The following is a 12899-nucleotide window of genomic DNA, read 5'->3' on the forward strand; positions in this document are numbered from 1 at the left end:
GTTCCCCGCTATGGAAAAAGTGGACTTGTCTCTGGATTCTGGCTGTTTAAATGTGGAGTATTGTGTGGCTGGTGACAACAACCCAAGGCTCCCAGTTGCACACAGGTATCTACCCAGTCATGAATTCAGAGTGGGGCAGATGACTTTATGCAGCAGCATGTTACTATGCATCCTTGGGGTGCCCTCTGTTCACTCCACTGCTTATTGTACAAGGTAATTGTTCTACCCACTCTGAATTCATGACTGGGTAGATACCTGTGTGCGACTGGGAGCCTTGGGCTGTTGTCACCAGCCACACAGTTGTCGTAGGTTAGTGATTCGTATCACCTTACCACTGTAACGTGCGACTTTTCATAAGTGATGTTTGTAACTCTGCTTCTGACTGACTTAGACCTTTTAAAACATAGCTTTTGACAAACTAAGCATTTTTTCTTTGCCAATAGAACCAAAGTTATCAAATGATTATGTTGTGAATCTTTGTAACACTTGCATGTTAATTACAGATATGGGTTCAGATGAGAAAATTCATGCCACAGCTTTCTATTCATGTGATGCACAAAGAGCCATGCATACACCCATTCCTGCAAAGATGGTTGTAGGTTGAATGCTTGTCCCGAAGAAATCATTTGAATCTTAATTTCTCTACAATATTCAGTATTTTGAGTGCATACTGTAATGGAGCAGATGGATCCTTTTTGAGTTCATCTGCACCTGAACTTGCATAAAAGTTAATATTTGGTTGTAGGATTAGTGTTTCCCAGAGCAAAAACAATCTTCAGTCTGCTTAAACGTTCTCTGAAATGTTTTAGAAGGAATCAGGAATTTGCAGGGGAGTTGATTGCTTGGATATGTAGTAACTGTGTCCTATGCAGGTTTTGCATCAGCATTAGCTTGTTGCCAGTTTAAATGTATTTGGGTTCCTTTTTAATTGTTAACCTTGATGCTTTTGTAACTGAATGTATAATTCCAAAGTAATTTCATGATGTGGAGTTAATGTTGAGAAACTTGTCAAATTTTATGCATATGGCATTTATTTTGAGCCCTGTTGTGGTTCTGTTCGCCGAGCTGGAAGTTTTTGTTGCAAACGTTTCGTCCCCTGGCTAGGTGACATCATCAGTGCTTGGGAGCCTTCTGCGAAGCGCTTCTTTGATGTTTCCTCTGGTGTTTATAGTGGTCTGTCCCTGCTGCTTCCGGTTGCCGCTTCGCAGGAGGCTCCCAAGCACTGATGATGTCGCCTAGCCAGGGGACGAAACGTTTGCAACAAAAACTTCCAGCTCGGCGAACAGAACCACAACAACGAGCACCCGAGCTACAAATCTTCGCACAAATTTTGAGCCCTCTTGCAAGAGTTGGAAAATGGAGTACAAGCTAAAATACACACATTCAGGAATCTTGGCTGATAATGTAATGTCTGTGGTATCTTCTTTCAGAAAAAGCATTTGAACAAAACATCTATACTGCCTGTTAGGAAGTAGAAAATCTCATGGTACTTTTGAGAGCAGCAAGTGTTTTTCTGTGTGTCTTTTCTGTCGTGTTGACTTACATTATAGTCGTGACTGCAGTTCAAAAGGTATCTTTTGACTTTTTAAAGCACTTCAGGATGTCCTGAGGTATTATAAGTGCAAGTTCTTAATGTTTAAAAACATTTGCAACACACCAATCTTCCATTTGCCATATAGAATGGAATAGCTAGCACCAATTTAATGAATGAAACTGGAGACCAGAAATGCTTTGAAGAACTCCATGCTTATGCTAATCACTAATGAATGTAAACCATGTAAAATCTTGCATGAATAATGCAGACTGTTTTTCATGCTTTTTTGGATTGTCTTTCCACAGGAACTTCGAAAGCCAAGTTATGCTGAGATTTGCCAGAGAAGTGCTAAAGAATCTCTAACACTACAACCACAGAAGGAGCAAAAACCCAACACTGCAGCCAGCAGCAAGGATGACAAAAAAGTTTCAGAAAACCCAGTCGACAAAGAATCTAAAAATAAAGACCTATCTATTGGAAAGACAAACCCAGGGAAGCCTAGAGACCAGCGAAGACAATCGGGTCGCAGAACACCCCCTCAGGGCATCAACAAGCGTACAACTAGAGAGCAACACACACCCCCAAAATCACCCAACTGAAGGTGCTGAAATTGTGGTATTGATTTAAAAAGGTCTGGTCTGTTCAAGTGTAAATCCCCTCCCCCAAGTCTCCAATCAGAGCACAGAGGTTGTTGAAATAATGGTTTGCTGGAAAAGGGCTTGAAGGCAACAAAATGCACTTTGTGTTGAGCGAGAGTGTAATACTACTTGCCTTAGGCTCCAACTTTTCAGTATTTGGTGAAATGTTGTGTAATGTCTACTGTAACTTAATCTCTTGCTCAGTTGTGGATTGGAAAAATTCTTTGCCCGTTTGAAGGTAAGGGGAATAAATGGAACCATGATCAGCAAACTGGCATGAACATTATGCTGTGGGCCAGAATGTGTTTTTTTTTGTTCAGTGTGATTTTGTTTGCTGTAATTACACAAGAATAAAAGGGGGAGCAGTGGATGTTGGATCTACTTCCATGGTGTTGAGCAGTGTTGCAAGTGGTTTTCTGTCCTACAGATCTATTTGCCACAGAATGTGATCAGTGTGCGAATGCTGACATTTAATTTTTTTTATATAGGGTAGTAGCTTGAAATACAAAACAAATCTCAAACCCATTAATTAGGTGTTAGTGGGAAGTGATTGGAGTCATAACCTGGATGGTAGATTTAACACAAGCTGTCTAATTTCTTTGCTTTCTGTTGTGTAGATTTTCTGTTGATCTTGATGCTTCAGAGTTTACTTTTGCACTGTTAATAATCAGCCAGTTGATTTTGAATAAGGGTAGGGCTACTGTCTAACATGTAACAGTGATTATGAATTACTACGAAAGACTGGTTTATGTACCTCTGTGCTCTAAAGTAGGTAGCAATGGATTTTTATTTTTAATGCTCAATTCCAAGTGCTTTTTTCTTTAAAGAGAAACTCCCAGTCAATACACTGGCACTTTCCTGTAATTTGGTACATTGCAAAGTACTTGAAATGGGGTGAGGATGGAAGATTGGAGTAGAATTTGCCTGAATTTTCACCATGTTTTTGTCTAATAGCCAGTTTTTTTCCAAGTGATTCATCTCTGCTGTAGAAAATGTTGGATTAGTTGCTGAGTTTTTCTTTTTAAAATACATAATTTCAAAGGACAAGCGTGCACTGAGTCTACTGCCATCTACTAAGTTGCAGGTGATATTTGGATGCTTCTTGTTTTGCTACACAGGAAGAAAGTATTGGCTCTTAAAAATACTTATGGCTAGTTGTCATAATAACCTAGACTAAAGTAACTGCTCAAAAGAAAGCAGTACAGCACTAGACACAAGCTTGCTGGTCATAGGAGAAAATGGGTAAGTTATTCCATAAAAGGGTATTATTATTTCAACAACTGTGTTCTTTTCATGCTATAAATTAATTTCCATCCAGTGTCAAAATGAAAAACTTGAATTTCGTTTTAAACTTGAAAATGACTTTGCCTTAACTTTTGTATGAGACAGATTTAGATGTTGTTATAACTGACCCCAGAGGGTTGGAATGGGCAAGATAAGGTTACTCAGTTACATCTACTGTCACTAGTCTTACTGGGTAAATCAGATGTGTGTGAACTAGCAGTAAATAGCATTTTTTTGTAATATAATTTATGAAGATCTTAAAAGTTGGATCCTTTTTTCAGATTGTTAAAAACCCTGTAAATGCAAAAATAGTCAATACTGTATTAAACTTGTGCACTTGGAAGTGTGTGCTTTGCTTGTACAGTTGTAAATAATCAGAACATATAAAAGGTACCTTTAAAAAAACTGATATAAAAATATTGATATTGTTGGCATATCCTCAATGTTGCTGTTGAGCTGGATGTAGCAAAAAATTAAGTGTTGTAGTCTGGATATGTTTTTCTGGTGTGCTGAACTGATTCTGCCTTCACTGCAAAAGGGGAAATTGGGGAAACGCAACAGTAAGACAAATGGCCTTTTCCCATTAACTCTCCTCCCTCTTCAGTTTTTCACTTTCTCCTACTTCTCTTTTCATCCCTTCCCAACTGTCCCTCCAAAACAAAACCTAGTTACTAATAAAACAGGTTCTAAAATGTCTGTTGGCCTGTTGATTTGCATAATTATTTTTAAATCTTAATTAACATCTCAGGTAACATTAAAAATGCACATGTCAAACAGGATGAAATTATGTATATACATGAAACGATTGAATGGTAGGAAATATTAAAGCAATTGTGCCATTGCATTCTTTTACAAAGCACTCTTTCCCCTGGTGCCAGTGTGTGCAGCAGTTTGACAACTTGTATTGGGTTAAAATCAACTGGATTAATTTGCTTGACTGCTGAAAGTATGGTGATCAACAGCTGCATCTGGTGAGAATTGCTGATCACACAACCAATTCATTATCTTGTAGCCAACTGGTACATTTTTTATTGTGATGTTCAGCATCCTGCTATAAGTGTGAGTGCACTGTTAATGATTTGCTGTTTTTTTTTTGTGAAGGGCACACAATTACTTGATTTCTGTTACTGGAGCAGGGAATTTTGACTATCAGAACAGGAGGTTGCAGTGGGTACTGTTATTTCTTTGACAGTTGAATATGAAATTGCATTGATTGTCACGTCTGCAAAAGCTGTCAGTGTGCACTGGTGTTAACTTGATCTCAGCAGGATAATTTGAAACAGTGGGTCAAGCACGAAAAATGAGTAAACCTACCAACATAAAAACTACCTGTTTTATATGTTGCACCTTGGTGAATAGAATAACAAACTATACAATGTATTGAGTGCTGCAACAGTACTAGACAATTATCACTGAGCTGTTATTAATCTGTTGCAGCCAACCATAATGACCCCTTTGTCTGTCTGCATGTAATGCAGTTATAAAAGCAGGAGATGGCCATGATGCCTACTGCTGTATTTACTTCAGCTTTTTGCAATTTTGTGTACTGTAACCATTACACTAACAGCAGTGGACAATTGAGGATTATTAGAGGAGGTAATGACAGAACCTGCTTTGGAGTAGAAATCTTTTGGAAGCATTGAGGGTTTTTTGTTTTGTTGTCTTAAAATGCTGCGATACAAACTGGAATCAAGCTTACATGTAAACTATTGGTAATTTAATTTTTTTGTGTCACAATGCAAAACTGTCTCATTTGAAAATGTAGCTTAAGAAAAATAAATTGAGTTAGCAATTGTAAAGTCAATTTGCTGTTTGTGTTCTCTGCAATGTTTATAATCCTGACTAGAAAAACTTTGTCTCTGCTTTGCCACAATACAGGTTTCTCTGTTTACTACTTTAGTTACAGCCGTGTATTGTGAAACTACCCAAGAAGTCAATGTAAAGGAACATTTGGAGTTGAAAGAACTCTTGCTCTCTAGTATTGAAATGACCCAATGGACGCATCCATTTTGATAGCAAATCAAATAGGTAAATCTGAAAATGATGACTAAAGTGACTGGAACGTGGTAAAGAGCAAATTTTAATATTTTTGCTTACTTGATCACTTGCTGTGATCAATACAAGAATCTAAAACTTTTGAAGTTTAAAATACCCCCGTTTGCACATTTATGTAACATGGGTCATGTCCTTCCATTTTAATAAAAGCTAAATGGTTTGTGGTTTACAGTAAATATTTTTGTAGCTTGAAGTTTTGATGGTACACCTCGTGTAGTTAATGCACTGAGCCAGTTTAAGCTTTCATGTGCCTATTTGAACCCCATTTACTGAATGTTGCCACTTCAATTGGAAATAGTCATAGTCAAACAGTGACAGCAAGGACCGTTTTTATTTTCATTAAGTTGAACTCTACATTCTTGGACCCTTTGAATTTACTGTTTTCAGGATCATTCTAGCTTTTTTCATGAAAATGGAAATGCTAGAATTTGTTTCGAACATCCATATGTGTCCCCTTCCCTATTAGGGACACTTTGTTTTGTTTTCTATCCATGGATTTGTAGGATTTTTGCTTTGAATCCTCCCTCATGAATTGAAAGCAAGGAGTCATTTCTACCTTTTTTTTGTCCTGAGGCTTTGACGCTGATTTACCAACAGTGCGAAACAGGACCATTGAAGGTTCAAATGTCGTCATAGTGGGAACTCGTGGAAAGGAATGAGTACAATACATTTTTAGTCTTCCTTACCTATTTCCTGAGCTGTCTCCAACAAATTTTCTAACCAGGTAAATTTGACTTGTTTCTTGAGCTTTAATAGCTAGCAGTGTGTTAAAGACCCAAATCAGGTTAATTCTGCGTGACTGCTTACAAATCAATGTTGGCTTTGTCAGAAGACTGTTCTATCCCATTTCATTGTTGACCTTTTTTGCTTATACTCAGCTACAGTACAAGGCAACAACAGTTGTATTTGCTGCACAGTTGTAGGGACTGTCAATTCATTAAGACTTGACCAAGATTTGTGTCTGGTTGGTAGCATTATTCAAAGAGCAGTGTGTTCTAGTGGCATCCTCATCAATAGCTAGGATAATGCATCAGGAAGAAACAAAAGTAAATAGTTCAGGAAATATGTTTTCATATCCCTTAGCCGTGAAAACACAATCCGTTTGTTTCCTCAAGTGCAATAATGATGCATAATTGACCTTTGCAGACTTGATACTGAGCATTACATGGTCTAGGAGATGACGTGCATGCCGCAGCACTTTGGCATCTGCTTGGGTGAGCTGGAATGAGGCAAGTGGCAAGCTAACAAATTGCCCATTCCATCTTAAATGCCTGAGCAGTGGGAGTAATCTTGCTTGTTTACTCAAAGTGAGAAATCAGTTATTCATCAGGGTTATAAAAGGTATTTTCATAGTTAATCTTTCTGAAAAATATCCTGACCCCCTACCACCACCTCATCTGGTCCTTTGTAGCAATTTGTTTTTGGTAATTTCTTGTGCAAATAGTCAGATGTAGTGGTGAAGGTTCATTGATACTTGCGTTTTAAAGTAGACAGCATCATTCAGAGCTTTGAGGTTTTTTAATATAGTTCTATATTGTGTGGGTTAAGGGAGAGATTTTGATTAGAGAATTATACCAAGGTGTATGGAAGTACATTCAAATGAATGTTTGTTTGAAAATCCTCAAGCTAGCTATTTTTATTTAGAAAATCAGGTGGAAGAGAGGAAAACATTACACTAGAAGACTGAAACATATTATTTTCTCAACAAGAACTGTCCAGAAAGACAGTGTGCAGGATTTGTTTTGTAGTTGAAACAAGCCATTCGCGAAATGGCTTTTTAGAGAAACTGTGCAGTTCAGTTTCCAGACAAGTCAGGGCAGGCGAAACATCCAGTGAATTGTCAGTAACAATGGTCCAAGAACCAGACTGGAGAGTTTGAGAAACATTAAAGTAGCAATGAATAAATGTCAACAAAGTACAATCAAGCCAACTGAACAAGACTTTACAGATACTCAAACCTCCGTGAAGGGTTTCCACTTTGAAGTGTTATGGAATGTCAAAGCTTGAATCCTACTGGAAGTTGGGGGGGACCAATTTTATAATCGTTCTTGTATAATGTAAGTGTTCTCTTGGGTGTAATAAACTAAGCACTTCGACAGTTACCTGTGGAAAAAATTGTTACTGATCACCATAGAAAACATCAAAAAGTAAAACGTGGTCTATCAAGCCAGGTTTTGTTCTTAATATTGGGCAAGCCAGATCTACCATCAACTAAAATCATGACAGCCAACAGCGGTGGGTAGAGGTGAAATAAAAGGCTGCAAACATTCCCTTTGAAAGGGGTCCCCTTCATGTGCTGTAACAGTAGTGTCTGAGCAAGTTTCATGGTATTGCTCCATTTGAAGAGAACCCTGTCAAGCTTGCTTTTTCTAAAGGTTCCCATGATCTATTCTTAAACCTTTTTGGAATAAGAACGATAGTTCATCTATGACTGTGAATCACTGATCCATTTTGATCTGAACCAAACCTTTTTAGGTAAGTGGACTTGCAACTGAGATAACAGTGCTACAGTTTACTACCATTATTGATATTATGCTTTCTGATTAGTATTTGTCAACTGGTAACTCTTGGTATGCTGTATTGCTGGCAGGTCAGTGAAGAACATTTTTCCATTGGAAACTGAAAATCATGTGAGACTTTGTTTTAATGAAGGTTCTCAACAAGGCATCTGCTTGATTCCTTACTGGACAAGGTTATTGGTCTCTAGGTAAATTTATACTAACTACATGTTAAATATACACTGGCACAATGCAATGTGAGGTGTTCTGTCCAATTCATCAATGGTATGAAGTTAGAATACTGTCTTTTTAAAATCAGTTTTCAAACCACTTTTGTATAATGTTCAATGTTAAATGATATATTCTAACAAGTCATTTTCCAGGTATTGTTCCTGTCAATTTGATGAAGTAATTCAATACTTGTACTACCAGTAGTTGCAAACAACATTTTGGGCATTTGCTCCATAGATTAGAATAAAGGGATGCTTAGATGCAATCAGCTAAACTTTATTATAATTACTACTTACCATATCTCTAATTGCTTGTGAGTAATTCATCCAGTTATCTTTTTTTCATGTTTGTTTATTTCAAGGCCTTTTGCCGAAACTTGCCCCATAGCTTCATTTCCCTTTGGTTCAAATAACTATTGCCTTTTTGTTCCTAATTCTGTCTAGTATCTTTTTTGATATTTGAATCCTTCAATGATCAGTTTTGTGAATTCACTTCAAACCTCAACTCTACCCTCCAAAGAAAACAAATTCATCTTTAGTCTTTCCTCAAATTGGATTGCTTATGGCTGAATTCATCATTGGTTGCCTGTCTCTGCTGGAATATCTTTCCTGTGACTTCTGAGCAAAACTGCAAGTAGGACTCAAAACAAATAAATGTCGCATTGCAGCTTTCAACAATGTTAATGAGAATCTCCTTACAAATATCAGAAAAAAGTGTGATTTGAGATGTTTGTACTGGATAGTTGTATGATGACTATATGGTTAAATACCTTGAATTTGTTTGGTGATTTAAAATGGTATTATCATGTTAAATTTTGACGTGGAGTTTGGAGCCCTGCTGCCTGAATCCGACATTGACTTGGATGCAAATAGAAGATTCTAATGGAATGCAAAGGGGCTGGTCGGATGAAGACCTTCAGTGTCAGCAGAACCACAAATAAGTTTTTTGTTTTTCTGGGACAATGAGCTTGGCTGACAAATGACACCAGCATGGACATTTGAAAGCTCTACCTAATCTGTCATGCCCAGCTTCTGGATGCCCAAAGTAGAAAACAGTTGGAAGTATTGCACTCTTTTCCTGGATGAACTAAGAAGGTGACTTTAATTGGAAGTTCCAAAAAAGCCGCTAAGGAGTCCACATCTGTATAAAAAAAGACATTGTGAAAAGCCACTTAAGTAATGAGTAGTTTTATTTGTTTATATCATAACTGTCCATCTGTTCTGAGTGGAGATGAAAACCTGTTTTGGGATAAAGCAGAGCGGACATTAATGTTATAATTTTCTGATAAAATTGGGTAATAAATAGTTAAGCTTCTACAAAGCCAGTGTCTGGAAGTTAATTGCCAAGTCTCTAGTTATTCAAAAGTTTGATTAGACAATTGGAGTGACTATTAAGGGTCTTTGGTACAATTTTACAATGTCAACAGTACACCAACTGATTTGGTTTGGCTGGTTGTCTCCATGTCATGCCATATTATCACTCATCTAGAGTTTTTTTTTAAACCCCATTGGTGGGGCTCAAACTGCAACTCCGAACTGATACCAGACTCCAGTCCCATGCTGATAGTAATTCAGTTTGAAGTTTGGTTCCCTGTATGTAATGTTATAAACTGAATTCTGCTTGGCTTGTTGTAGAAGCCAAGGTACTTACCCAGAGCAATAGAAGGATGAAGGTCCATGGTTCATAAACCTAGAACACTGACCAACCAGTCTGCCACGCAAGTGTCCCAACACTGTTATTTAATATCTATAAAAGTGATATGCTTGTCACATTTTGTTTGACTGTATTGCAGTGCCAATTTGTGCAAAATTCATCCATGTGGAATTATCCTAAACCCTGACCTGCCAAGTTGTGGGATGTTTTTCGACCGCATCCAAAGCATTGCTACTTAAACAATGAAGCGCACAACCTCAATGATACCTTTTAACATAAACGTGAGTTGACTTGCTACCCTATCTTCAAATAACCTTTTGATCATACTTCGATTTGAGTTGTGTTAGCAAGATATGCTGCTGAATACCAAGATATGAGTAAATATCATCTGCAAACTTAGAACTGATTGGGTTCAGAGAACCACTGGCTGCCTTGATAACTGAGTAATCACCCATATATGGCTTAGATCACTTAAAATCATGGACACAGCTTCGTTCAGCAAAACAATTTCTTAAAACTTGGATTAACTCCATTTCTGAGATTAACAATCCCCTCTCAACCCTCCCTCCATTTGATTTGGGGGGGGGGGGAAAGAGGAGAAAGAGTACACATTCAAAAATAACCAGCAGCAACTTGGAATTTCCCATCCCCACATACCTTTTTATGATCTTATTTTCATAGAACTCTACAAAACCACTCTGGACAAATCTAACATCTCCCACTGTATAGCTCTGAAGAAAAGTGGAGGAGCTTAAAAGATACGTGGCCCCAAATGAATAGGTGTCTCTGACCCAAAATCTTAATCGCCTGCTGGCAATTGCAATGAGCTTGTGGGCAGCCCTCAACACTATATTAACCAAACCTGTAGTCTAAAAGTGAACATTTAATTCCGTAGTTGGCAGTGGCCAAGCCTTTGTCTAAATTTTTTTTCACTCCTGGGATAGTGATGTTATGAGAGATGAACATTTATTGCCCATTTTCAATTTCTCTGGTGGTGGTGAGCCACTGCAGTGATGTTCTGTAAGTAAACCCACAATGCTGAGAGGCAGGAAGTTCCAGGATTGGAATCCATTCAGAGGATTGGTGCTTTCCCAAGTCAAGGTGGTGTAATTTGGGGTGATAACTTGGAATGGTACTCCCATGTCTGGTTCTTGACTTTCTAGTAGGTCAAGGTAATAAGTCATGGTGCTGTTTCAGGAACCTTGTTGACTTGCTGCCACTGTTTGGCAGGAGTGAATGTTGGGATTTGTGTGACCTTTCTAAAATTTGCACATTGCACTCTTGATGTTCAAGTAGACAAAGTATCAATAGAGCTAAAGTTCCAATGCGATACATTTTCTGATTTGATGAACTTGAGCTCTCCTGGAAACGGTGCATTTCTATCCTATTGCTTGAACAATCAGTTTTCACATTAACTATATTCTCCCCTTGATTTGCATGGTCTACCAGTTTTCTAAATGGGAAAGATTTAAACAGATCTGTCCTCAGAGCTGGGCATCCATCTGTCACTGCCTCTTCAGATTCAATGACCTTCCACTGTCCCAAGTTCAGAAGTATCTTCCTGAAGAACAATTATGCTGGACTCCATGTTGCTTCTGTTTCTCTCTGCACAGATCCTACCAAACCTGAGTTTCTGCAACTTTGCTTTTGTTTTCTTGCTGCTACTGGAGAAAGTCAGTCTAGAGAAATATACAACACTGAAACAGACCCTTTAGTCCAATCATTGATACTGACCAGATAGTCTGAACTGGTCCCATTTGCCAGCACTTGGCCTATATACCTCCGAATCATTCCTAATTACCCATCCAGATGCCTCTTTAAATGTAACTGTACCAGCCTCCTCTACCCTCTGTGGAAAAAGTTGCCCCTTAGATTCATTTTTAAATATTCCCCTCACCCTAAAATCTATGCCCTCTAGTTCTGGCCTCCCCCACCTTAGGGAAAAGACCTTGTCTACATACCCTGTTCATGCCTCTAATTTTATCAGCCTCTATTGTGTCACTCCTCAGCCTCTGACACTGAAGGGAACTAAGCCCCAGTCTTCAACTTCCCTATAACTGAAACCCTTCAACATTTGTAAAAATTTTTCTGAGCCCTTCCTAGTTTCATAATGTGCTACTTACAGCAGGGAGACCCGAATTGCACGCAGTATTCTAAACATGGCCTAACCAATGTCCTGTACAGCGGCAACATGGTCTTCCAAATCTGATACTCTGTGTACTGACCAATAAAGGAAAGCATACCAAACGCTATCTGCACTATTCTATCCACTTGTGACTCCAGAACTGTGAGCTTCCATTACAAAGGCCTTTGTTCCACAACAGTCCTCAGGACTTACCATTACGTGTTTCAGTCCTGTCCTGATTTGCTTTGCTAAAATGCAGCATCTCCCATTTATCTAGACTAAACTCTTGCCACCACTTGGTCCATTGGCCCATTTGATCAAGATCCTGCCTCAGGCGACTGACTGTGTGGAGTTTGCACATTCTCCCCGTGTCTGCGTGGGTTTCCTCCGGGTGCTCCAGATTCCTCCCACAGTCCAAAGATGTGCAGGTCAGGTGAATTGGCCATGCTAAATTGCCCGTAGTGTTAGGTTAAAGGGGTAAATGTAGGGGTAAGGGTGGGTTGCGCTTCGGCGGGTCGGTGTGGACTTGTTGGGCCGAAGGGCCTGTTTCCACACTGTAAGTAATCTAATCTGTAAGTAATCTAATCCCTTGTACTCTGAGGTAACCTCCTTCACTGTCTACTACACCTCTGATTTTGGTGTCCTCTGCAATTTAGTAATTATACCTCCCATGCTCCATCAAAGTCATTTATGTAAATGACTAAAAGCAGTGGACCCAGTGCCGATCCTGTTACACCTCACTGCTTGGGAAAGCAATTTCACCACCATAATTCTGCAAAAATATTTTTTTAAAAAGCAGAAGTGGGGATTTTCTCACCGTTCAGTACCATTTGTGACAACTTGGGCATGAACTATTTCAATATCCTAAGCAAAAGACTTGG

At 38.7% G+C, this 12899-nt stretch overlaps 1 protein-coding gene across 11 annotated transcripts in view; it reads left to right on the plus strand.

Annotated features, from left to right (window-relative positions):
• The window catches only part of larp4b (La ribonucleoprotein 4B), a 153908-nt gene extending 144348 nt beyond the window's left edge, over nucleotides 1-9560 (plus strand). For 2 of the 11 annotated variants that reach the window (XM_087987542.1, XM_087987545.1), the window contains exon 17: nucleotides 1840-9560. In XM_087987542.1, the coding sequence (XP_087843668.1) occupies nucleotides 1840-2133 (294 nt within the window). In that variant the 3' untranslated portion in view covers nucleotides 2134-9560. The remainder of the gene's footprint in view (nucleotides 1-1839) is intronic. The other 9 variants (XR_015757271.1, XR_015757269.1, XR_015757270.1 and 6 more) reach the window with 9 other exon arrangements.
• The last annotated feature ends 3339 nt before the right edge of the window (nucleotides 9561-12899 follow it).

Source organism: Chiloscyllium plagiosum, unplaced genomic scaffold, assembly GCF_037043375.1.
Source record: "Chiloscyllium plagiosum isolate Xiang-an unplaced genomic scaffold, Cpla_swu_hap1 HiC_scaffold_5, whole genome shotgun sequence".
In the NCBI taxonomy this organism is placed as follows: Eukaryota; Metazoa; Chordata; class Chondrichthyes; order Orectolobiformes; family Hemiscylliidae; genus Chiloscyllium; species Chiloscyllium plagiosum.